Source organism: Bos javanicus, chromosome 29, assembly GCF_032452875.1.
Source record: "Bos javanicus breed banteng chromosome 29, ARS-OSU_banteng_1.0, whole genome shotgun sequence".
In the NCBI taxonomy this organism is placed as follows: domain Eukaryota; kingdom Metazoa; phylum Chordata; class Mammalia; order Artiodactyla; family Bovidae; genus Bos; species Bos javanicus.
Window position 1 is genome coordinate 26,265,704 of NC_083896.1, and position 24,238 is coordinate 26,289,941.

General features: G+C 49.7%; 1 protein-coding gene across 3 annotated transcripts in view; it reads left to right on the plus strand.

Moving 5' to 3' along the window:
• Positions 1–24,238, plus strand: part of PTPN5 (protein tyrosine phosphatase non-receptor type 5) — a 58,543-nt gene that overhangs the window by 17,307 nt on the left and 16,998 nt on the right. For all 3 annotated transcript variants that reach the window (XM_061406229.1, XM_061406228.1, XM_061406230.1), the window contains exon 3: positions 6,811–6,889. In XM_061406229.1, coding sequence (XP_061262213.1) covers positions 6,865–6,889 — 25 coding nt within the window. In that variant the 5' untranslated portion in view covers positions 6,811–6,864. The remainder of the gene's footprint in view (positions 1–6,810; positions 6,890–24,238) is intronic.

A 24,238-nucleotide genomic window follows, 5' to 3' on the forward strand; every position in this document is an offset into this window, starting at 1 on the left:
GCTTTGGGAGGTGGTGGAGACTCCGTGTGGACACTTTGGGGTGTCTAGAGCCTAGAGCCATTGTCCGCAACCTTCTTAGTGCCAGGGATCAGTTTCATGGAAGACAGTTTCTCCACGGATGGGGGCGGGAGTGGTGTTGGGATGATTCAAGCACATCACGGTTATTGTGCACTTTATTTCTTTTTGCACTTTATTTCTATTTATTCTTTATTTCTACGTATTCTTTATTCATCCGCTTCACCTCAGACCATCAGGCATTAGATCCCAAATGTTGGAGACCCCTGCTCTAGCGAGCCCTGGGAGCCCCAGGAGCAGGAAACCCAAGGTAGAAGGCATATCTGCCTGGGATTGGGTGAGGAGGTTCCTGGGGGCTCAGCCTCCCACCCAGAGATGCTGGCTTCAGCATCCCAGCTCCTCCTCACCCACCTGGGAGGAGAGTGCAGACTCCTTTGCCTCCCTCCCCAAACCTGTCAGCTGTTTCTCTGCATGCATCCTGGGCAAAGCTGACATCCACTCCAGGATGTCTCTTAAGAGCACCCACACATCCACCGTCCCACCCTCCAGGCAGAGGTGATGTGCCCACAGTCCCTCCCAGGCAGGCCTCTGTTAACACTCTTCACCCAGTCCCCAGTGTTACCTGATCTGTCTCCCCCATCGGCCACGAGCTCCTGGAAAATAAGGTGGGCTGGTCCAGGCTGAGTCTCCAGCACCCCGCCAGGGGCACCAGTACCTTCAAACATGAGTGGACGAATGACACTGATGACATTTAAGGTTCCAGGAGCCTAGGATCTAGGGGTGGAGCCTAGGGATGAAGCCTCAGGGGTCCAGATTGAAAGAGGATTGCCCAAAGTCGTTAAGCAAGGGGGGAGCGGAGTTTAAAAGGTAAGTTTGCATCATAGCAGCACTATTCACAACACCCGAAAGGTGGAAGCAGTCCAGAAGTCCGTCAGATGGTGGATGGGTGAAATGTACTTTGCCCGTGGAGTTGGATATTAACCAGCTGTTAAAGGAAATTAAGTACTGACACATGCTAGAGCCGGGATGAACCTAGAAAATGTTAGGCTGAGTGAAAGGATCCAGACACAAAAGGCTACAATATTGTAAGATTCCATTTAGTTGAAATACACAGAACAGGCAAATCTGTGACAGACAGGAAGAGGATTAGTGGTTGCCAGAGGCTGAGGGAGGGGAGGATGGGAGGGACTCCTTAAGGGGTCCCGGCTTTTCTTTTGGGGGCGATGAAACTCTTCTGGAACTAGATGATGGTGGTGGTTTCACAACATTATGGATGTAATAAGTACCCTGGAACCGTATGTTTTCAGTTCAGTCGCTCAGTCATGTCTGACTCTCTGCGACCCCATGAACCGCAGCACACCAGGCCTCCCTGTCCATCACCAACTCCCAGAGTCTACCCAAATTCTTGTCCATCGAGTCGGTGATGCCATCCAACCATTTCATCCTCTGTCGTCCCCTTCTCCTCATGTCCTCAATCTTTCCCAGCATCAGAGTCTTTTCCAATGAGTCAACTCTTCGCATGAGGTGGCCAAAATATTGGAGTTTTAGCATCAGCATCAGTCCTTCCAAAGAACACCCAGGACTGATCTCCCTTAGGATGGACTGGTTGGATCTCCTTGCAGTCCAAGGGGCTCTCAAGTGTCTTCTCCAACACCACAGTTCAAAAGCATCAATTCTTCGGCGCTCAGCTTTCTTCACAGTTCAACTCTCACATCCATACATGACCACTGGAAAAACCATAGCCTTGACTAGATGGACCTTTGTTGGCAAAGTAATGTCTCTGCTTTTTAATATGCTGTCTAGGCTGGTCATAACTTTCCTTCCAAGGAGTAAGCGTCTTTTAATTTCATGGCTGCAGTCACCATCTGCAGCAATCTTGGAGCCCAGAAAAATAAAGTCAGCCACTGTTTCCACTGTTTCCCCATCTATTTGCCATGAAGTGATGGGACCAGATGCCATGATCTTAGTTTTCTGAATGTTGAGCTTTAAGCCAACTTTTTCATTCTCCTCTTTCACTTTCTTCAAGAGGCTCTTTAGTTCTTCTTCACTTTCTGCCATAAGGGTGGTGTCATCTGCATATCTGAGGTTATTAATATTTCTCCTGGCAATCTTGATTCCAGCTTGTGCTTCCTCCAGCCCAGCATTTCTCATGATTTGAAATGGTTTAAATGGTGAATTTTATGTTATGTGAATTTTACCCCAGATGTAGTTTGGGACCAGATCAGGTAACCACCAACTGGGTCTAATGTCTGTTCCTCAAATCTATGCCACTAATCACCCTTCCTACAACAGACCTCCTCAGCCCAGGGACAGGGGAGCCTGTGGCACCTCTTGGTTCAAGGGAAGCCCCACCCAGGTGGCAGGATTTCTATTCAAGTGCCTCTGCTGTGTCCTGGCCTACATCACTTCCTCAGCCTGTTGACCAACTACTTCAGTGAATGCCAAATACTCTATCCATCTCGAGCCTCTGGGGTGCTCCCCTGTTTCTGTTTGTACCATGAAAGAAGTTCTTTTCCTTGTGACCCCTCATCCACCTATAAACATCCTTTAAGAACCAGCTCCTATATTCCCCTTACCGAAGACATCCCCTCCACCCCCTCACCACAAGCTGAGCTCCCCAAGGTATCACATGCATGCAATCTATTAAAGCTGGTGGGGGAGCAATCGTGTTTGCTTGTGTGTCTCCCCAGAAGACTGGGAGTTGTGGGAGGAAGGGCCTGGTGTGTTCCTAGTTCTGCTGCCTTGCTCCCCGAAGCTGCTCAGTGAGCGCTTGTTGAATGGGGCAGTGGCTTTGGAAAGGTTCTTTCCCCTTCCACACATTCTCCATCGGTGAGGGAGGGACAGGCCGGGTGATCTCCTAGTCTCTTTATCTCGGGGGTTCTCTGGTTTCTAAGAGTAGCAGTGAGGGGCCAGTCCAGCAAGTGGCTGCCTGTGGTCACAGGCCAGTTTTCTTCTCCTGTGTCCCCAGCTGGTTGAAGTGGATAAAGGAAGAGAAGGAGCCTGCAGTAATGCACAGCAAGCAGCTATTTCTGCTCTTGGCTGGGAGGAAGGAGGACAGTGCCCAGAGACTGGGCTTCTCGAGTCAGCCTGAATGCACCAGCTCTTCCCTTTGGAAATCTAATTCAAACCCTCCCCTGAACAGCCTCACCATGCAGGTTTTGGCGAGGTTGCCTGGAGTCCTTCGACTGCAGGGCCCAGAGCAGGCTCTTGCTTCATTGTCCTCTCCAGATGAGAGGTGCTACTCTTTCTGCTTTCCTGATGATGAAATTAGTCATTTTCTAGGAAGCTTATTTATAGAGTCCGCTGCACACATGCAGGGCTGAGCTATTCTGAACACGACTTGGGGCCTGGGAGGCTTGAGGTGAGAAAGCAGCTGTGAGTCACTCATGGGTCCTATTGCAGAGGTATCTGGATATACCTGGGTTACCTTTTTGCACCGAGCCAAGGGTCAGACCTCTGGGGCTACCCTCCAGCCAGGGCGCTCTTCAAGGTAAAGAAAGCAAAAGCTCTGGATCAGGAGGTCGGGGGTAGGTGTTCTCCATCCCCATCTGCTGGCTACCCACGCGGCATATAACCTGGGGCCAGGCAGACTCCCTTCTGTGCCTCCGTTTCCTCCTCTGCTAAATGAAAGGGCTTCCAGCTCCGTGATACTGGTCTGCTGTGGACTGCAGCAGGGGAGAAGGGTTCCAAGTGCCTTCATGAAGATCTGCCTTCAAAAAGGCAGCTCAGATAATGGCTGTGTTTGAGGGGCCTGAGGTTTTTTTCAAGAAGGTCAGGGCAGCGTTCACTTATTCACCGAGTGTTTGTTTATGTATTGAACACCCGCTATGGAGCGGGCACCAAGCAAGACTTTGAAGCTACAGTGATAAATGAAACCCAAATGGTGGTCCCTGCCCTCATGTCACTTATAATCCAATGTTGGTCAAATAATGGCATAAGGTAAAATGAAATTTCAAACTTTGTCAAAGGCTATGAGTAAAAACTAATGGGAAGGAGACCTTGGGGGGCAGTGCGGTGGGAGGAGCTCTCCAGGCAGGGAGAAAAGCATGTGCAAAGTCACTGTGTAGAAAAAAGCCTGCCCTGTTGTAGCTAGAGTGCAGAGGTTAAAAAGGAAAGGGGCATGAAATAAGGCTGGAGGGATGAATGGAGGACAGAACGTTCAAGATCTGGTAAGCCACATCTAAGGATTATTGTCTTTGTTTTGAGTGTAATAGGATGCCATTCAAGTATTTTTTAAAAGAAGCAAGTTATATGGTAAGTGTGAAAGAGTTGATTCTCGCTCAGGCCTGCCCTATCCAGTTGTGCAGGTTGTAAACTGCACAACCTACAAAGCCATATATATTAGAGAATGTTTCAGAGGCCAGCCTGAGTGAATGCCAGAGACCAGTTAAAAGACTGCCTCAGGAATCTAGGCAAGAGATGCTGCCCTGGACCAAGATGTAGGTGGCAGAGAGAGGGGAAAAGTGGAGAGACTCCAGAGACATTTAAAGGGCCTTGAAGATAGCATTTGTCTCTCTGCAGGAGAGCCAGGCCCCTGGGGTTTGGGATTCTCAGAGATCGTGCCACCTGGAGTGAGGAAAGAGTAAAACAGTTGCCAGTTGAGAGCAGAAGATGTCAGAATCAAAAGGGGCATCCTTACCCCAACCTCTGTGCCCGTCACTGTTTCAAGGTTGCAGTTGGGCCTGGAGTCGGCTTCAGGACCAGTCCAAGAGTCAGGATTGCAGGGCTAGTGGGTGGAGAGGCAGCTGACCTCTTGAACTTCTTGGAAGTGCTATGATAGCAAGGGTAGATTAAAGTTTCTTCTGGCTGCCAGTTTCAGAAATCAAATCCCACCATCTTAAGCTAAAATATTGGAATTTATTGGAAGGATCAAAATCACCATAGACAGTAACTGCAGCCATGAAATTAAAAGACGCTCCTTGGAAGAATAGCTATGACAAACCTAAACAGCGTATTAAAAAGCAGAGACATTACTTTGCCAACAAAGTTCCGTTTAGTCAAAGCTATGTTTTTTCCAGTGGTCATGTATAGATGTAAGAGCTGAACTATAAAGAAGGCCAAGGGCTGAAGAATTGATGCTTTCGAACTGTGGTGCTAGAGAAGACTCTTGAGAGTCCCTTGGACTGTGAGGAGATCCAGCCAGTCAATCCTAAAGGAGATCAACCCTAAATATTCATTGGAAGGACTGATGCTGAAGCTCCAATACTTTTGGCCACCTGATGAGAAGAGCTGACTCACTGGAAAATACCCTGATGCTGGGAAGATAGAAGGCAGGAGAAGAAGGGGGCGGCAGAGGATGAGTTGGTTGGATGGCATCACCGACTCAAAGGACATGAGTTTGAGCAAGCTCCGGAAGGTGGTAAAGGACAGGGAAGCCTGGTGTGCTGCAGTCCATGGGGTCGCAAAGAGTCAGACACGACTGAGTGACTGAACAACAGCAATTGGAAGGATCCTGGGGCATCTGATGGTCTTAACAGGCATGTTGCTCAGTCAGGGTTCAGAATGGGCCGGAATGCAGAAGCTCCTATGGCCTCAGCAACAGATGTTTCTGGACCCTCTCTCCAGGGCACTGTGGCTACCATGGTTCAGCCCTCAGAATACATTTGAAAAGTGCAGGGGAGAGGTTCTGATTGTCCCAGGTTGGTGGGCTTGTCCAGCCGCGGATCAGTCAGCTGCTGCTAGGGGTCGGACCAAGGGCAGGCAGAGCCCCTGGAGCCCACGCTGTGCAGCAGGCCCTTCCCAAAGCAGGGGAAGCCCTGAGAACAGAGCAGTCACTCAGGATATGTCAGACGACACAAACTTCCTGAAAAATGAAAGTGAAAAGGGAAAGTCGTGTCCAGCTCTCTGCGACTCCACGAACTGTAGCCCACCAGGCAACTCTGTCCATGGGATTCCCCAGGCAAGAATACTAGAGTGGGTTGCCATTCCCTTCTCTGGGGCATCTTCCTAACCCAGAAGATACCCAGACAGTATCTTCTTTACTGTCTGAGTCACCAGGGAAGTCCACAGAAACTCCCTGGGGTCTGGATAATCTCCAGCAAACTTTTTCCAGCTTACTGGGTAAAGGAGAAACTCTAGACCCAAGCCTAGTCCTGAAAGGTACCCTGATAAAGAAGGTTTTCTGATTTCAGAAGGAAATAGAACATTTAGAATATGCAAATACATTGACAGCTACTTTTTCTAGCTATTTCTAGAGAAGAGTTTTGCATACCACTTTGTACTGCCTGAGCCACAGGAAATGGGCAGGGCATGGGGGAGGGCTGGACACAGATTGTATGTCACCCAGATCCCTCTTGACCACTCATGGTTCAAACCCACAGAAACTCGGAGGCAGAATGGCACAGCAGTGCAAATGTGAGCCTGGAGTCCTAGACTGTAATTTCATACCCCACTCTACCCGAAGGTGCTGTGTGACCTGAGGCAGGATACTTAATTTCTCTGAGCCAAGTGGAATGATCCCTAATTCATGGGGTCCTGGTGAAGACTCAGTGTGATAAAGTTTGTGAAGTGCTTTGCATGACGTAAGCCCTCCTTCTATGGTGGAGATATGGTGCTGATGGTGGTTTAGTGATGCTGCTACTGGTTATCCCACGTGGAAGACACCTGCAAAACTCTGCCCCTGCCTCTCCAGCTTGACCCCTCCGTAGGTTGGTCTTTTCCTCAGGTCCCCCTAATGGGACAGGGTTATTCCAAAGGACCCGGTGCAGGAAAGGAAGGCTTTTCCTCTTTGCTCAGGGTTTTGTCTTGATCCCCACTCATCAACAGCCTTACCTCCCATTTTTCGTCCTGCTGCAGGAGTGAGAGCAAGAGAACCACACTGCTGATGACTCCGAGGGAGGGGCCCTGGACATGTGCTGCAGCGAGAGGCTGCCCGGTGAGTCTTCCCAGCACCCAGGTGCTCCCAGAGCTCTGAACGGAGGCAGAGAGTCCCCAAGGACCCTGGGGCTGGAGGAGAACCTGGGTGGCTGTGAATCAGCTCAAGAGGAGTGACTTGGCTGGTCTGTAGGTCTTCGTTTCAGTGAAGATTTGTTTTGCGAATCCCTGATGTCTTTCTGATACCATTTGGAGCTGCTCTAGACTCAGCTGGAGGGAAGAGCAGGCAGCTGAAGGTGTGTGGGGAGGGTGGCGAGACGGGTGGAGAGCTAGGGAGTCCAGACTTGACTGGGACATGACCACTGGCCAGTGGTATCCTGGGCAGACTTCGAAAGGTAAGATGAGGAAACACAGCCTCGCCGTGGCATGAATCAAGGGTAGGGGGACGATGTGGAGAAGCGCCTTGACAGGGTGGGGAGAAGCCTGGCTGTGAACATCCAGTTATACTGCCTGAGTCCCATTCACTGCTCTTGTGCAGAGTGTGGACCGTGGCCATTGCTGTCACCACAGAGCTATTACCAAGGCACTCCTGCCCATGAGGTGGCAGGCCATCCCAGTTAGAGACCAGATACCTAAGTCATGATAAATCGCTTTGGAAGGAAGGAAGGAAGGAAGGAGGGTGGAGGAAGTTATTTTGTGTGCTTTTACCTTTTATGAAAGTTTTTATTGATTTTTCCCTCCTAATAACAAACATCCATTGTAGAAATATTAGAAAATAAAGACAAGTTTAAAAAAAAAAAAGGAAAAGAAAAATCACCATAATCCTGTCACACTGCATACATTTTCATATTTCCTTTTCCAAAAGTGTTAGTGTTAATTACTCAGTCATGTCCAACTCTGCAACCCCATGGACTAGCCCACCAGGCTCCTCTGCCCATGGGATTTTTCCAGGCAAGAGTACTGGAGTGGATTGCCATTTCCTCCTTCAGCAGAACTTCCCGACCACAGATCAAACCCAGGTTTCCTGCATTACAGGTGAATTATTTACCACCTGAGCCACCAGGGAAGCCCCTCCCTTGCCAGACCTCTTTGTTAAGGAAAAATCAACAGCTTTTGAATTCTAATTTTGAAGTCTCAGACCTGTTCAGTTCAGCTCAGTCGTGTCCAACTCTTTTCGACCCCATGGACTGCAGCACACCAGGTCTCCCTGTCCATCACCAACTCCCGGAGTTTACTCAAACTCATGTCCATCAAGTCATCCAACCATCTCATCCCCTATTGTCCCCTTCTCTTCCCGCCTTCAATCTTTCCCAGTGTCAGGGTCTTTTCCAATGAGTCAGCTCTTCGCATCAGGTGGCCAAAGTATTGGAGTTTCAGCTTCAGCATCAGTCCTTCCAATGAACACCCAGGACTGATCTCCTTTAGGATGGACTGGTTTGATCTCCTTGAAATCCAAGGGACTCTCAAAGTCTTCTCCAGCACCACAGTTCAAAAGCATCAATTCTTCGGCACTCAGCTCAGACCTGTAGCTTGTCAGAAACCTCATGATTGGCAAGGAAGCTTAGAGTATTGAGTCTTCAGCGACCCTCTTTAAGAAAGACACAGAAAATAACCAGGTGTGACTCTAAAGCGATGACTGTTTGTTTTTTTAATTTATTTATTTTAGTTGGAGGCTAATTACTTTACAATATTGTAGTGGTTTTTGCCATACATTGATATGAATCAACCATGGGTGTACATGTGTTCCCCATCCTGAACCCCCCTCCCACCTCCCTCCCCATCCCATCCCTCTGGGTCATCCCAGTGCACCAGCCCTGAGCACCCTGTCTCATGCATCGAACCTGGACTGGCGATCTGTTTCATATATGATAATATACATGTTTTAATGCTGAGAGAATAGCGATGACTGTTTAAGCAGTTGTTTTATTCACACCAGGAGCCGGGACCCCAGTAACTGATGAAGCTCCTCCGGCCTCCTAATGAGCATTTGGCCCTTTGACGTAATTCATACCTTGTCCAGTAGGGGGTGCCATTGCTCAAAACACTTTTGATGGCCTGTTAAAGTAGGCTAGGGCTTCCCTGGCGGCTCAGATGGTAAAGCTTCTGTCTACAATGCAGGAGACCTGGGTTCGATCCCTGGGTTGGAAAGATTCCCTGGAGAAGGAAATGGCAACCCACTCCAGTACTGTTGCCTAGAAAATCCCATGGACGGAGGAGCCTGGTGCAGGCTACTGCCCATGGGGTCGGACACGACTGAGCGACTTCACGTTCACGTTTAAGGTAGGCTAGGATGGATGCCATCGCACCAAAGTCCTTGTGGGAACCCAAAACAGCTATCTTGAGGAAAAAAATTCTCCAAAGGGCTATGAGAGCTGTCTACAAACATCTGAAAGGTTGTGTTGTGAAGGGGACAGCATATCCATTCCGTATGTCTCAGAAAGAGGGCATAAATCCAATACATAAAAATTTTAAAAAGAGACCTTGTTGGCCCACAGGATACAGAACTTTCTTTTTGACTCTAAAAGAAATCTGGTCCCGGAACTTGATAATTCAAGACAAAATGAGTGTTCCGTCACTCGAGGCATTCAAGTATTGTCCGGATAGACGTTGGAAATTTCCGCAAAGGGTGGGAGGTCGAGATGACATCACAGTCCTTTCAACTATTAAACGGTTCTGTGATTCAGATATGAGTCATAGAATTCAGAGATGATTCTACAAACAGGGATGGCCCCACTGGCTAGAAAAAAATCTACAGAAAATAGGACATAGTGTATAGGAATCCAGAGTAGCATAGTGTGGAGGAAAGAACTCCGGGTCTGGCCTTAGAATGCGGCTGTTCTGTATACAAGCTGTGTGTTTATGCACAAGTCACTTAACCTCGCTGGTGCTCTAGTCCTTTGTGAATGGAGACAACAATGTGTACATTTATCCTCACCAGGATGAAATAGATGTAATCACACGAGCAGTCATTCCACAAATACTTGTTGAGCACCTACTGTGTGTCAGATGCTATGCTAGGAATATAGTGGAATGTGCTAGGAATAAGCATAGTCCTTGCCCTGCTTGGAGCTGCTTCTGGAAAACAGCATGAAGCCACTGCAGAGAGGCTGCAGTAATAAGCGTGATGTGTTCCAACCCTCTTTCCCATTCCTCCCCAAAAGCCAACAACCAGCAGAGGATGGAAGGGGAGTAGTGATCACCTCCACAGGGCCAGCACATTGCCCTCCTGGTGCCAGGCACTGTACTAAATGCTTTTACATGTAAGCCAAGGGGCGGGGACACCAGCAGGGTATGTGAGGAGTCAGCTCATTCCTAACACTCTCTACTGGGAGAGAGCATCAGAGTCCACAGGTAAAGGGCTCGAGCCCACAAATCCACCCTCCACTTCAGATGCCAGTCACAAGCCCAGGTTGTTACCTGTGCTTTTTGGTGACCCGCTACCAACTGGAGGTTCCAACAACCCCCTCCAACTCAGGATGCCAATCGCAAGTCCTGAAGGTCACCTGTACTTCCAACCTATGATTGGCTCTATATCAGAGGTTCCCACAACACTGCCCTCAGGTTTGCTAGAATGGCTCTCAGAACTCAGAGAAACATTTTTAGATCCCCAATTTATTATAAGAGGATATTAAAGGATGCAGAAGATGACCACCCAGACCGAAGACAGTGCGTCGGGCAGGGTGTCGGTTTCCCTGCTCAGAGGCCCCTTCCTCTCCCAGCACCACTCTCCCTGCATCCGTGCGGTCACTGGCCCGCAGGCTCTCCAGTCCTGTCCTTTTGGATGTTTCCTGAGGCTGTATTACATAAACATGATTGATTAAATCATTGGCCATTGGTGAATGATTCCATTTTGAGGTCAGGCCTGGGACTGGAAAGTTCCAGTGCTCTAATCACATGGTTCTCCTGGCTACCAGCCCCCATCCTTGGGTGGGATCCAAAAGGCACCTTCCCTGAAGCATTTTCAGGAGCTAAAGATGTGACCAAATATTATCTCATTGCTCTTCTAGCTCAAGAAATTGCAAAGGTTTTGGAAGATATGAGCTAGGAACTGTGGATAAAGGCCAAGTATATATGAGAAATATATATTTTGGTCATCCGAATGACCAATTATAAATTTCTTATGAATCATAATATAGTAACATATCTCACTCAGTCCTCTCTGCTGCCCTAGGAAGTTCAGTTCAGTTCAGTGGCTCAGTCACGTTCGACTCTCTGTGACCCCATGGACTGCAACACGCCAGGCTTCCCTGTCCATCACCAACTCCCAAAGCTTGCTTAAACTCATGTTCATCGAGTCGGTGATGCCATCCAACCATCTCATCCCCTGTCGTCCCCTTCTCCTCCTGCCCTCATCTTTCCCAGCATCAGGGTCTTTTCAAATGAGTCAGTTCTTCGAATCAGGTGGCCAAAGTATTGGAGCTTCAGCATCAGTCCTTCCAATGACTGATTTCCTTAAGGATTAACTGGTTTGGTCTCCTTGCAGTCCAAGGGACTCTCAAGAGTCTTCTCCCACACCACAGTTCAAAAGCATCAGTTCCTCGGCACTCAGCTTTCTTTATAGACCAACTCTCACATCCATACGTGACTACTGGAAAAACCATAGCTTTGACTAGACAGACCTTTGTAGGCAAAGTAATGTCTCTGCTTTTTAATATGCTTTCTAGGTTGGTCATAGCTTTTCTTCCAAGGAGCAAGGGTCTTTTAATTTCATGGCTGTAGTCACTATCTGCAGTGATTTTGGAGCCCAAGAAAATAAAGTCTCACTGTTTCCATTGTTTCCCTAGGAAACAATGATTGCCCTGGGAAATTAGGTATTATTTCCCTAGGAAATACAATGATTGCCCTAAGAAATCAGATATTATTTGCTATCCCCCATCTCATAAAAGAAAGGGGCTTTCCTGGTGGCTAAGATGATAAAGAATCTGCCTGCAACGCAGGATACCTGGGTTCGGTCCCTGGGTCCGAAAGATCCCCTGGAGAAGGGAATGGCTACCCACTCCATTATCCTTGGCTGGACAATTTCATGGACAGAGAAGCTTGGTGGGCTATAGTCCATGGGGTCGTAAAGAGTCAGACACAACTGAGCTACTAACACTTTCAGTTTTCTCATAGAAGAAAGGACCAGGGTCCAGAGAAGTTAGAGAGTCTGTCCAGGTTCGTTTAGCTGGTGTTTGGTAGAGGGAGGCTTTATTCCAGGCAGTTTCCTTCCGGAGCCCAGGAGCCACTGCCCCATTCTGTTTCCTTGTCACCATTTAGCCATCATCTTCTCCTGGCACCTTGTGGACTGAGGCAGAAGTAACTAAGGTGTGTATGTCTCCAGGGAGGCATTAGGAGGAGTTGGGTGACGTCACTATGCCTGTCTCCATCTGTGCTCTTGCCCTGGGAAGCCTGCCTGCCAGGGCTCAGGCAAGTTATGTGCCCCTCTAGACATCTTGATTGATACTGAAATAACTTTTTGTCTGTTTCCTCCATGGGGCCATGAGCTCTTCGAAGGCAACAGCCTCTCTCTTCCATCCTCCGTGGCAGCATTTATTCACTCATCTCTTCATCCATTTACTCACCATTCATTGACCACCTCCATGTGCCAGGCACTCTGTAAGTACTAGAAATTCAACAGTGAGCCAACCTGAGAAAATTTTCCACCCTCACAGGACAGGATCGTGAACTAGCTAAGATCAGGCATTCTGAACCCAAACGTGGCTCCACCACTGGGGTGATTGTGGGCAGGCTCCTTAGCCTCTTAGTACCTTCCGTTTACAAAAACCGCAAGAATAACATTCACTCCCACGTGGAACTGTTGGAGGATGAAATGAATGAATGGAGCACAAAACAGTGCCTGGAATGTAGTGAGTATTGCATAAACATCTGTGGGACTTCCCTGGTGATCCAGTGGCGAAGAGTCCCGGCTCTCAATGCAAGGGTCCGGGTTTGATCCCTGGTCAGGGAACTATGTCCCACATGCCGAAACTAAAAAAGATTGCATGTGCTGCAGTAAAAATTGAAGATCCTTTGTGCTGCAGCTAAGACCTGGCACGACCAAATAAATAAATATTAAAAAAAATACATAGGCATTGCTATTAAGCAAAAGATAGACAATAAATAAGGAGAATACATAGTAGGGCAGATGGTGATAGTGCTATGGAGAGATCAAAGCCAAGCAAGGAGGGGTTGGAAAGGACTGGGACGCGGGGGGTGGGGTGGGATGGGGCTTGGCATTATGAATAGGGTAGCCCTGAAACCTAATAAAGAGTAGACTTCCACAGTTTTCATCAGCCAGAACCACTGACCTAAACCTCCACTTGGACCTAAAAGGAGATGGAGATATACAGGACCAGAGACTTGGGACGTTGGGCCTTTAGAATGAGCCCACGGGCCTGGCAAGCAGTTGCATAACGATGGTGTAAAAATATAGCCCTTGAGTAATCTCTCCCCCTCCCAGCTGTCTTCCCCACTGGGCAAGACTAAGAGGCAAGGCAGAGTGAGGACCAGCCATTCCTGGGTGACTCACTCATTCCTACACACACTGCCAGGCGGGGGCAACACGGCCAACATTCCTGGGGCCGCGGTCATCCAGACCTGAGCTGGCGCCAAGCAGGTCATCCAATCCTCCCAGACTGAGATTTCTGGGCGAAAACATCATCAGGCATCGCCAACACCTGCAGGCAGCCCACAGCTGCCCCCGGGACAGGCAGGCTCGCTCGCACGCCCGGAGGCGTTCCACGCAGGCGCACACGTGCTGGTGTTTGCTCACTTGTCACAGCCTCATGCTCATGTATTCACGTGCACGTCATACCCACACTCAGTCCCCTGGGCACACACAGCTGCCACACCTGCGCGTCTTCTTCCTCTTGCGCACCCAAGACCTCTCAGCTCCATCGCCCTGTCATCCAGCCCTTTCCACGAGAGATGAGCTTAGAGGCGGACACGCTTCCTTGTTCATTGTTTCCTCTTTAGGGCTCTTTCTTTCCTGAAGCCACGCCCCCTTCTCCTGCACGTGCAGATAAGCAGGCTTGTTCCTTCCCTCTGCTTCTCCACCCTGTCCCCAGCCCTCACTGCATGCAGTTCCTAGGTGCTGTGATGGACAAGGGCGTGCACACACTCCCCTGTGTGCACATAGGTTTTTTTCCAGCATGCACACACTCTTTTCCACATGCTCACCCTCCTCTTGTACTTCCCCCTCGCTTGCTCACTTCCTTGCTCATTTACTTGCTCACAGTCACCCAAACACACTTATACATGCAAACTCACACTCCCCAACCCCCCTTCTGTGTGTAGGTGTTCACATTTGCGAGGAACGAGGCAAGCCTGCTGATGCTGGGGCCTTGGCTCCTGCCGAAAGCACCAGTGCAGGCCTGGCCTGGGACCAGCAGCTTCCTCAGGGCCGTGGGGCAGAGGAAGGAGGTGAATAAGGGGCTTCCTTGGCTTCCCTGGTGGCTCAGTGGTAAAGGATCCACCTGCCAATACAGGAGACATAGGTTCGATCCCTGATCCCAGAGGAGCCCTCATGCCGCAGAGCAGCCAAGCCCATACTCCACAACCATTAAGCCTGCGCTCTAGACCTGGGGAGCTGCAGCTACTGAGTCCAAGCACCCTAGGGCCCGTGCTCCACAACGAGAGAAGCCCCTGCAGTAAGCAGCCCACACGCCAGCACTGGAGGGTAGTCCCTTCTTAACACAGCTCGAGAAAAACCCACGCAGCAACAGAAACCCAGCACAGCGAAAAATAAACAAAGATAAAAGTATTTGTTAAAGAAGACAACAGTAGGTGCTGATGATGGCATGATGTCACCGTGTGTTGTTCACAGCACTGCCAGCAGGCAGCTTCATGGGCAGGCCTGTTCCCGACGTTGGCAGGGACCAAGGTCAGACTGCAGGTGGGGCGCCACCCCCTGCCCCGTCCTGCATGGTGGGGGCTCTTGTGTGCATGCATAGGGGCACGTCAGTCTGTGTGTGCAAGCACGGTCCACACTCCACCCTGCTAGCTGACCCTCGGTCACCCCTCAGACCTAAAGATACCCTTGTGGAAGGCCATGTCTCCCCTCAGAAGGGTGTTCCTGCCTTCCTGAAGGCTTCAGGCCATTTGGACAGAGGGTCCTGGAGTCCTCACTGCCAAAGCATGGCCTGAAAAGAGGGGCATGGGCACATATCCTGGGCCCAGTGGACCTCTCGTCTCCTGGGGACTGGTATGGCCAGAAGGGGGAGTGCAGGGCCCTGCTCAGCCTGGCAGTCTGGGGCTGACCCAACCCCAGGGATTTTTTTTTCTTTTTTTAGCTGTGTTGGGTCTTCACTGCTGTGTGGTCTTTTCTCTAGTTGCAGCAAGTGGCAGCTGCTCTCTAGTTGTGGCTTCATTGCAGTGGCTTCTCTTGAAGCCACAGGCTCTAGGGCCCTCGGGCTTCGGTAGCTGTGGCACGTGGGCTCCGTAGTTGCAGCTTCCAGGCTCTAGAGCGCAGGCTGAGTACTTGTGGCACACAAGCTTGGTTGCTCCATTGCATGTGGGGTCTTCCTGAACCAGGGATCAAACCCATGGCTCCTGCATTGGCAGGCGGATTCTTTACCACTGGACCGGCAGGGAAGCCCCAGCCCCAAGGATCTTAACAGGAGTTGGTTAATCCTGCAGGGGCATCTATGGAGACAGTCACCAAGGCATGGAATCTCCCTCCAGAAAGCCAATGAAATTACTTACGGCATGTTGGTGAACCCATTCAGACAAAGAGAAACTCAGGGGTCCTTGGCAGTCAGCTCTGTTTCACTAAGTCTATGAATCGTGGCGGAGTCCTCTCTCTACAGCTCTCCCAGTTCCAGGACGCGGGCAGCTTGAAGGGTCCTCTGCTTTCGTTCATTCTTTCCACACTGGCCCTTGGCCCCACTTCCAGCTCAGCTGGTTTTGTTTAGACCTGGGAGAGGAGAGGGTGGTGATGGTTGGCAGCTTTAGAGTACTGTCAGGCATACTCCCCTGTGTGCGGCCTGGTTACCTTCAGAGGTCCTCACAAGGCCCCTCTCTGGTTTCGTTCATTTATTTTTCTCTTTTGTCTCCCACTGCCGTGTCCCTTCTCCTTGTAGTTAATGTGCTCTAATGTTTCATGTGTATTTTGTTCCTTTGTTTCTGTGTTCTCTTGTAGAACAGGGGGCAATATTTCGTGCATGTGTGTCTATTTTAAATTTGTACCTGTTGCATTCAATCTCAGTCTTCTCGTCAGCAGCCCCGTTTCTGAGATCCTTCCACAGTGCCATCTGTCCTCTGACCCTTTGCTCCCAAGCCTTGCAGTGTATTCCCCAGTGTGTCTCTGGATCTGCACATGGCCTACCAGCTCCCCCAAGCGATGGACGTGTAGGTGCCCCCCTCCTCCCAGCCCACCACAGGTAGCACAGAAGGGAACTTTGGCTTGTGTGTTTCCTGGGACTGTGTAAGGATTCCCCACCCCCACCCCCACCCCCACCCCCCCCAGCGGAAGCACTCATTTCTAGAGTTTTCTACTTCCCAGATTGGTTCCAGCAGAGAATCTGAAAGAAACTGGAACACAGAAAACCAGGAGGAAGTGGTGTGGGTGGAGGCTAGGGAGACACACAGGAGCATGCTGGGCCATTATTGATGGCCATGGCGGGGATCTGGGTCCTTATCCCAAGAACAAGGGGCAGCCATTGAATAAAACTACAGCAAGGGCTCAGATTTGTTTGCTTTTTTTTTTTTAAGGAAACAGTGGATCTTTAGTGCCAGAAGGACCCTTAGAGATCTCTAGGCACACTCTGAATTTACAGTAGGCCTCTGAGGCCCACAGAGGCCATGAGATGCCGAGGGCCACAGAGCCCACTAGTTAACAGAGCCAGAACTGCTAGCCAGGCCCCCCGCCACTTGGCCAGTGTTGTGAGCCTCCCTGGTTGCCGAGGGCTATCTGAAAGCAGCAGCCTCTGCTGGGCTGGGGTTTGTCAGCATATCTGTCCCTGGACGGGGGAGGCAGGATCTTGGGTCGACCTTGCTCACCCCCTATCCCCTGGACTTTCTAAGACCTCTGAGGGCACTTAGCAGGACCCACCCTCCTGCTTCCAGGGAGGGAGGCCTCAGACTATCAGACACCCACAGACCGCCCTATGAAACATCCCTTGCTGGCTCAATGAGTGAGAACCGAAACAGAGGGTTAAAGACATGCACGCCAGTCCTGGTTCTGCCTTTTACTCTCTAGACCTCAGTTTCTTCATCTGTGAAGTGGGAGCGTGGAGCAAGAGGCTCTCCCAAGTCTGTCCCCTCCTCGCTCCATGTTGGTGCTTTCGTCTCAGGCACTTGGAACCTCTGGCCCCACCTCTCAGGGCCTCTCCATGTGTTCTTTTAGTTCTCACCGTGGGCTCGAGGGAGGAAGGCACTGCACCCTCAGAGTTTCACTGACCCTTTTCACCCTTGTACTTCTGGGCCTCCGCTCCAGAGAGGCACAAAGAACCGAGCCTTTGTTTGCAGCAACAAAGCTGTTTGCAATTTCAGATAGAACCATTTTATTATATGCCATCCAAAGAGTACTTGAGTTGGCTTTTGTTTTGGAAACTTGTTAGCATTTCAGATTTAATTAACTGAGAGAGACAAAGCTTCCCCACTTCTGCCACCCCCAGCCCATGTCCACTCCATCCACCGACCCCAGGTGCCCGCCGGCACCCTCAAAGTCCCTGCCCACGTAGGGTGCAGGGCCCCCACTGTCCTGCTGAGGGGCTCGCCTGGCAGATGAAAGGAAAGTCCTGCTGCCTGCCCCTTGTGCTTCCCTCCCGTCTTCCCCTTCCTCTCTAAATTCTGCTGCTGTTTACTGAGTGTTCACCATGTGCCAGGGACCATGTGAAGCACTGGGCATTTTTTTTACCTGATGGCATCCTCAGACCCCAGCTAGCAAGACTTAGTGGATCTGTTGTCTGGAGGAGAGATTGAGTTGCTTCCCCAGGGCCACACAGGTTGTCAGTGGCACCATCGGGGTTCAAACCTAAGTCTGGTGATTCCAGAGCTTTTGTTGGAAGTCCCCACAGAACGAGCTTCCTGTCCAGAATACAAGCCTCTTGTAGAGACTGCCGGGGCTGCAGTCCTGACTCGGTGGGGCCAGGTCCGAGAGCTGGCTCTTGTTACAGGCGTACTGCCCTTTACCGCACTTCGCTTTACCCAGCTTCACAGACACTGCGTTTTTCATGAATTGAAGTTTTGTGGCAACCCTGCATCAAGCAAGTCTGTCAGTGCCATTTTTAAAGCAGCATTATTTTTTAAAGTTGTACATTGATTTTTTTTTTCAGATATAATGCTACTGCACACTTAATAAACTTTAGAAGACTATAAACGTAACTTTGTATGCATTGGGAAACCAAATAACTAGTGTGACTTGCTTTATTGCGCTATTTGCTATATTGCAGTGGCCTGGAACTGAACCCATAGTGTCTCTGAGATACTTGGAAATCTACTTCCCAAGAGCAGCCACACGTTGGTCCTGTTCTCATCTCTTGACAGGCCCCCTTCCCCTAGCACAGCCTCCTCGGGGGTCTACAAACAGCACTCAGCCTCCTGCCCCTCTAGCCTCTACTCCCTTCCTCCCCACAGTGAGGTAGGAGCAGCAATCCTATAAACAAGTGTCCATGTCTGAGGGTGGGGTTTCACACACAGTGATGGGCTGTGGCGCCAAGCACCATTTCCCACAGGGATGAGGCAATACTTGTGAACGCGTGCATTCTTAAGGTCAGGCATGCGTTCTTAAGAATGCCCAGGTAAGGAGAGCAGATCACTGGACATAGTCTCATCTGGTGGGTTGGTTCGTGGTATGGGCTGTGGCTGCAAGCTGCCTGGTTTCTGGTCTTAGCTTCTGCCCATTATCAGCTGACCTCGGCCAAGTGACTGAGCACCATGTGCCTCAGTTTCCTCATCTGTAAAATGGGAGTGAGAGCAGTACCTCCTAGGGCTATTGAAGATTAAATGAGTTAATATATATGAAGCACTTAGAGCAGCACCCACATGTGGTGAGCACTCGATAGGCCTTAGCCCTCAGTGGTCCTGGCTCCGCCTGCGGCTGGCTGATAACCTACAGCAAGCCACTTTCCCTCTTGGCCTCAGTTTCCCTGTTTGAGAAAGCAGCGGACTAGACCAGATGACCCTCAGGGCCAGTCAGACTCTGCCCATCAGTGGTTCTAGAAGCCCTGGCAGGGCTAAGCGTGGTGTTCCGCTGGTCAGCAGCCCTGTGACTGTGTCGGTATGGTGGGTAGGTCCCTCCTGGCCACGTTTGGGAAGGGAAGAAAAGCTGAATGGGCCAGGAGCTCCCTCCTCATGTCAACAGGAACAGGCTGAGCCAGCCTCCTGCTCCAGTCCTGATGGATGGCAGCTGGCAGCTCCAAGGATGAGTCACCAGCAGGAGCAGCCGTGGGTTCCTGGGCTCAGGTGTTGCCAGCTCCAGGGCACATGCTGGCTGCAGAGTTTGGTGGTGGGACCTGGGTGCCAGGTGACAGGAGAGGGGTCACGGTGTTGCCACTTGCCAGCTAAACTCTCAAGGCCCTTTGCCTGCGTGCTCTACCCAGAGCCCCTAGAGGTTTGGCCCAGGGTACAGAGCCCCTGTCTTCCCGTGAGCCTCCCTTTCATATGATGCAGGCTTTGAGGAGCCGTCAGCCAGGATCAGGCACAAAAGCCACACCACCACCCCCATGCTGCTGGTTAGGATTCAAGGATCCCCCAGACATAGGGGCTCCCTCCTTGCCTCCCAGGTTCTCATCGTCTCCCCGCCTTTGCCATAGTGGCCCTTTCTTGAGCAGCAGTTTGGGAAAGCAGAAAGATCACTGGGTATCAGGAAGACCAGGGTTTGCCTCTTGGGTCTGCCTGTACTTGGGCAAGCCACTTCAGCTTGCTCAGCCCGATTTCCATGCCTGAAAAATCCCCTTCACCCCATGCAGGAGGCAAGCCGGTGAGGAGCCGGGTGTTCCGTCGCTGTCAGCAAGCTGCCTCTGAGTCAGGGCTCCATGCGTGACAGAGGAGCTACCTCGCTGTGAACTACTGAAAAGCCAGTCCTTGACACAAGCACCCGCCTCTCACCAGCAGAACGGGGTTGGTGATGCTAATGCCTACCCCCCAGGGTGGGGGGCTGCTGCCAAGAGAAGCAAAAGGAGCTGCATGCACACAGGCGCTCCGGGAGCTGCATGGGGCTGCCCAGAGAGCTGGCGCTCTCATTCCCGAGCAGGACAGTGAGTGGAAGGATGGACAGAGTGAGGAGAAGGGCCCGTGTGATCTCTAGGAGCAGAACCCAAAGAACAAAGTGGGCCAGGACCTCAGTGGTTCACGTGGGCAGGCACGGTGTTGTTCACTGCTGTATGTGCTGTGCTGAGTCGCTCAGTCGTGTCCGACTCTTTGTGACCCCAGGGACTGTAGCCCGCCAGGCACCTCTGTCCATGGGGATTCTCCAGGCAAGAATACTGGAGTGGGTGGCCAAGCCCTCCTCCAGGGGATCTTCCCAACACAGGGATCAAACCCAGGTCTCACACATTGCAGGCAGATTCTTTACCATCTGAGCCACCAGGGAAGCCCGTTCACTGCTCTGTGTGTATCCACAAAACCTAGTCCGGTGCTTGGCACAGCATATAATTGGTGCTCAACGTGTGTTGAACTCACACATGAATGAGCAGAGACTAAAATCAGCCCAGTTCTCTACCTCCCTCTGCCACCTGATCACAGACCTTCGCTCCCCACCCCTGAGATCTAAGGTTCTTAACCTGAGGTCCATGGATCCCCTCCAGAACTATATACAGAACTGAGGGTGTGTGTGTGTGTGTGTCTGTGTGTGTGGGCAGGCATCTTCCTGAGTGAAGACATGTTAGATTTCTGTCCAGGAAAGGTTTTAAATAAGCCCAGCCCTGAAAGGTACACGCTCAGTTGGATTCACCTGGACTCCAGGACTGCCAGGTACTCTGTGAGTTTAAAAAAACCAGCCTCCACCCTTGTCTCTGAAAGGTACATACAGGACCCTTCAAACCTACAGTTTTTCTTCCACCCCCATAAGGTGCCAGGCAGTTAACCTGCCATCTTTCATATGCAAAAGTGATGGTGGAGCATCGTCAGGGGACCAGTGTTCTGAGTGGCTGTGCTCCTGTTGGGTGGGTCTCACAGAGCCTTGCACTCCCTCTCCATCTCTCCAGTTCCCCCACTTGCATTTAGACTTGACAGGTCAGCATCAGGGCCCTGGACTCAGGAATACTAACCAGGCCTTGTTATATCTGAACTCAGAACGGTACCCTCTTTTTAAAAATATTTTTCCTCATTACAAATATTAATAAATAAATATGTATATACATATATATTTATCTCTATATGTATGTGCCCATTATTATAGGAAATTTAGAGTAAGTAACAATGAAAAATATCACTCTGTTCTCACCATCCTCCAAAAACTATTGTTACTACCCTACTTCTGTTCTTCCCACGTACCGTGTATGAAGTTCATTGAGCACTTACTATGTGCCCAGCATCCACTGTGCTTCATGCTCACTAAGCACCACTGAGTTAATCCGTCATCTTTTTGTTGTTGTTGTTTAATTTTACCTGCAATGGGTCTTCATTGCATGAACTTCTCTAGTTGTGGCACACGGGCTTAGTTTTCCCGAAGCATATGAGATCTTAGTTCCCCAACCAGGGATCAAAGCCTCGTCCCCTGCATTGGAAGGCAGATTCTCAACCACTGAACCACCAGGGAAGTCCCCAACCTCTCTTCATTCATCCGGGATTCTCCACCTTTTTATATGCATGTTTATACTTTCTTAGTTTTTGAGGCCAAGCAGAGAAAGCTGTTTTGTAACTTTGCCTTTCTTACTCCACACCATTGAAATTTCTTCCCCTGTTATTAAATATTCATCTACAGAGTCATTTTTAACGGCAGCATGATGATGTTTTATTGCAGGCAGGTTCCAGGCTTCTCAGACTGGGGTGCATGTACCCCTGAGGGCAAAGCCACAGGATAAATGTAGAACATTTTCCTGAAGCATAAATTTGATTCCAAGCTTTGGGAGGGGAAAAAAACATTAAGATCAAAACAAGTGCAGATATGCCACAGAATAGAATAAAGAACGCTCATGAATTTTAAAACAAAGCAGCAAAGACCAGGTCATGTGACTTGCAGTCTTTCCCCAAAGACCCATGTCCCCTCCACTCTGAAGATGGGAGAAACACCTGAGAAGCTCTGAGCTCTCCCTCTTCTTACAATTAAGGGAACTGAGACCCAGGAAGGAGAACGGATTGCCCAGGGTCCAGTGTGAGTGTCACAAGTCAAGCCCTGTAGCCTCTGAGCTGTACCTGTCCCACCCATCCATATTTGCAATCACGTATCGACCACTGTTTCTGAGGGTGTGGGTGAAAAACTTGCGGCTTGAGTAACTGACCTTCTGCTTAGTCGTGGAAACTTTCGACTTCCGATGTGATCCATCTCTTAACAGCGGCTTTTCCTTTTTCACCTTGCTGGCCAGGATCTGAGGTGTCTGCTCATGTGGTTAGTAACAGTAGCCTCCCAGGGCAAAGGCAGAGGCCCCTAGGCTCCACCAGCACTTAGATTTTTCACTTAATGTGCTATATGGTAAATACGGATCCACGGGCCTGTTTTACCCAGCTGACTTGAGTCTTTAAAGGCAGGAGTTACATTTGGTCATTATTATCTGATGTGTCTTGAGCACTTAGTGCCAAGATGGGTGCCAGGTGCCAAGTTGGATGTTTCATCTATAGGATCTACTGTCGTCATCACAGCTTTTCTTTTCTTTAAATTTATTTATGTATTCATTTATTTATTTGGTTGCGTCGGGTTCTAGTTGCTGCGCATTGGCTCTCCAGTTGTGGTGTACAGGCTTTCTATTTGCAGCACGCGGGCTTCGGGGCGTGTGGGCTCTTAGTTCCTGTACCAGGAATTGAACCCACGTCCCCTGCATTGCAAGGCAGACTCTCAACCAATGAACCACCAGGGAAGTTCCCAGCACAACTTTTCAAATGTATCATCGTCCTTGTCTATCACTTGTCCATCCTCATTCACTCACCACAGAAATATTTACTGTAGACCTACACCCTAGCGCTGATGCTATATGCTGTGGACAATCATGATGACCGAAACTGCTCTTCCCGTCATGGAACTTACAAAGGACTGGGAAAGATGATATTCAACAAATAATTTGGACACACTATAGGGAGTGTAATGTAGTTCAAGGGACTGTCCAGGTTCAGTTCAGTCACTCAGTAGTGTCCGACTTTTTGCAGCCCCATGGACTGCAGCACGCCAGGCCTCCCTGTCTATCACCAACTCCCGGAGCTTGCTCAAATTCATGTCCATCGAGTTGGTGATGCCATCCAACCATCTCATCCTCTGTCGTCCCCTTCTCCTCCCACCTTCAATCTTTCCCAGTATCAGGGTCTTTTCCAATGAGTCAATTCTTTGCGCTAGGTGGCCAAAGTATTGGAGTTTCAGCTTCAGCATCAGTCCTTCCAATAAATATTCTGGGCTGATTTCCTTTAGGATGGACTGGTTGGATCTCCTTGCAGTCCAAGGGACGCTCAAGAGTCTTCTCCAACACCACAGCTCAAAAGCATCAATTCTTCAGCACTCAGCTTTCTTTATGGTCCAACTCTCACATCCATACATGACTACTGGAAAAACCATAGCCTTCACTAGACGGGCCTTTGTTGGCAAAGTAACATCTTTGCTTTTTAATATGCTGTCTAGGTTGGTCATAACTTTTCTTCCAAGGAGCAAGCATCTCTTAATTTCATGGCTGCTGTCACCATCTGCAGTGATTTTGGAGCCCCACAAAATAAATTATCTCACTGTTTCCATTGTTTCCCCCATCTATTTGCAATGAAGTGATGGGACCAGTTGCCATGATCTTAGTTTTTTGACTGTTGAGTTTTAAGTCAGCTTTTTCACTCTCCTCTTTCACTTTCATCAAGAGGCTCTTTAGTGCTTTGATTTCTGCCATAAGGGTGGTATCATCTGCGTATATGAGGTTATTGTTATTTCTTCCTGCAATCTTGATTCCAGCTTGTGCTTCATCCAGCCCAGCATTTCACATGATGTACTCTGCATATAAAAGTTAAATAAGCAGGGCGACAATATATAGCGTTGACATACTCCTTTTCCAATTTGGAACCAGTCTGTTGTTCCCTGATTCTAACTGTTGCTTCTTGACCTGCATACAGATTTCTCAGGAGGCAGGTAAGGTGGTCTGGTATTCCCATCTCTTGGAGAATTTTCCACAGTTTGTTGTGATCTACACAGTCAAAGACTTTGGTGTAATCAGTAAAGCAGAAGTAGATGTTTTTCTGGAATTCTCTTGCTTTTTTGATGATCCAGCAGATGTTGACAATTTAATCTCTGGTTCCTCTGCCTTTTCTAAATCCAGATTGAACATCTGGAAGTTCATAGTTCACGTACTGTAGCTAATTATTCTTG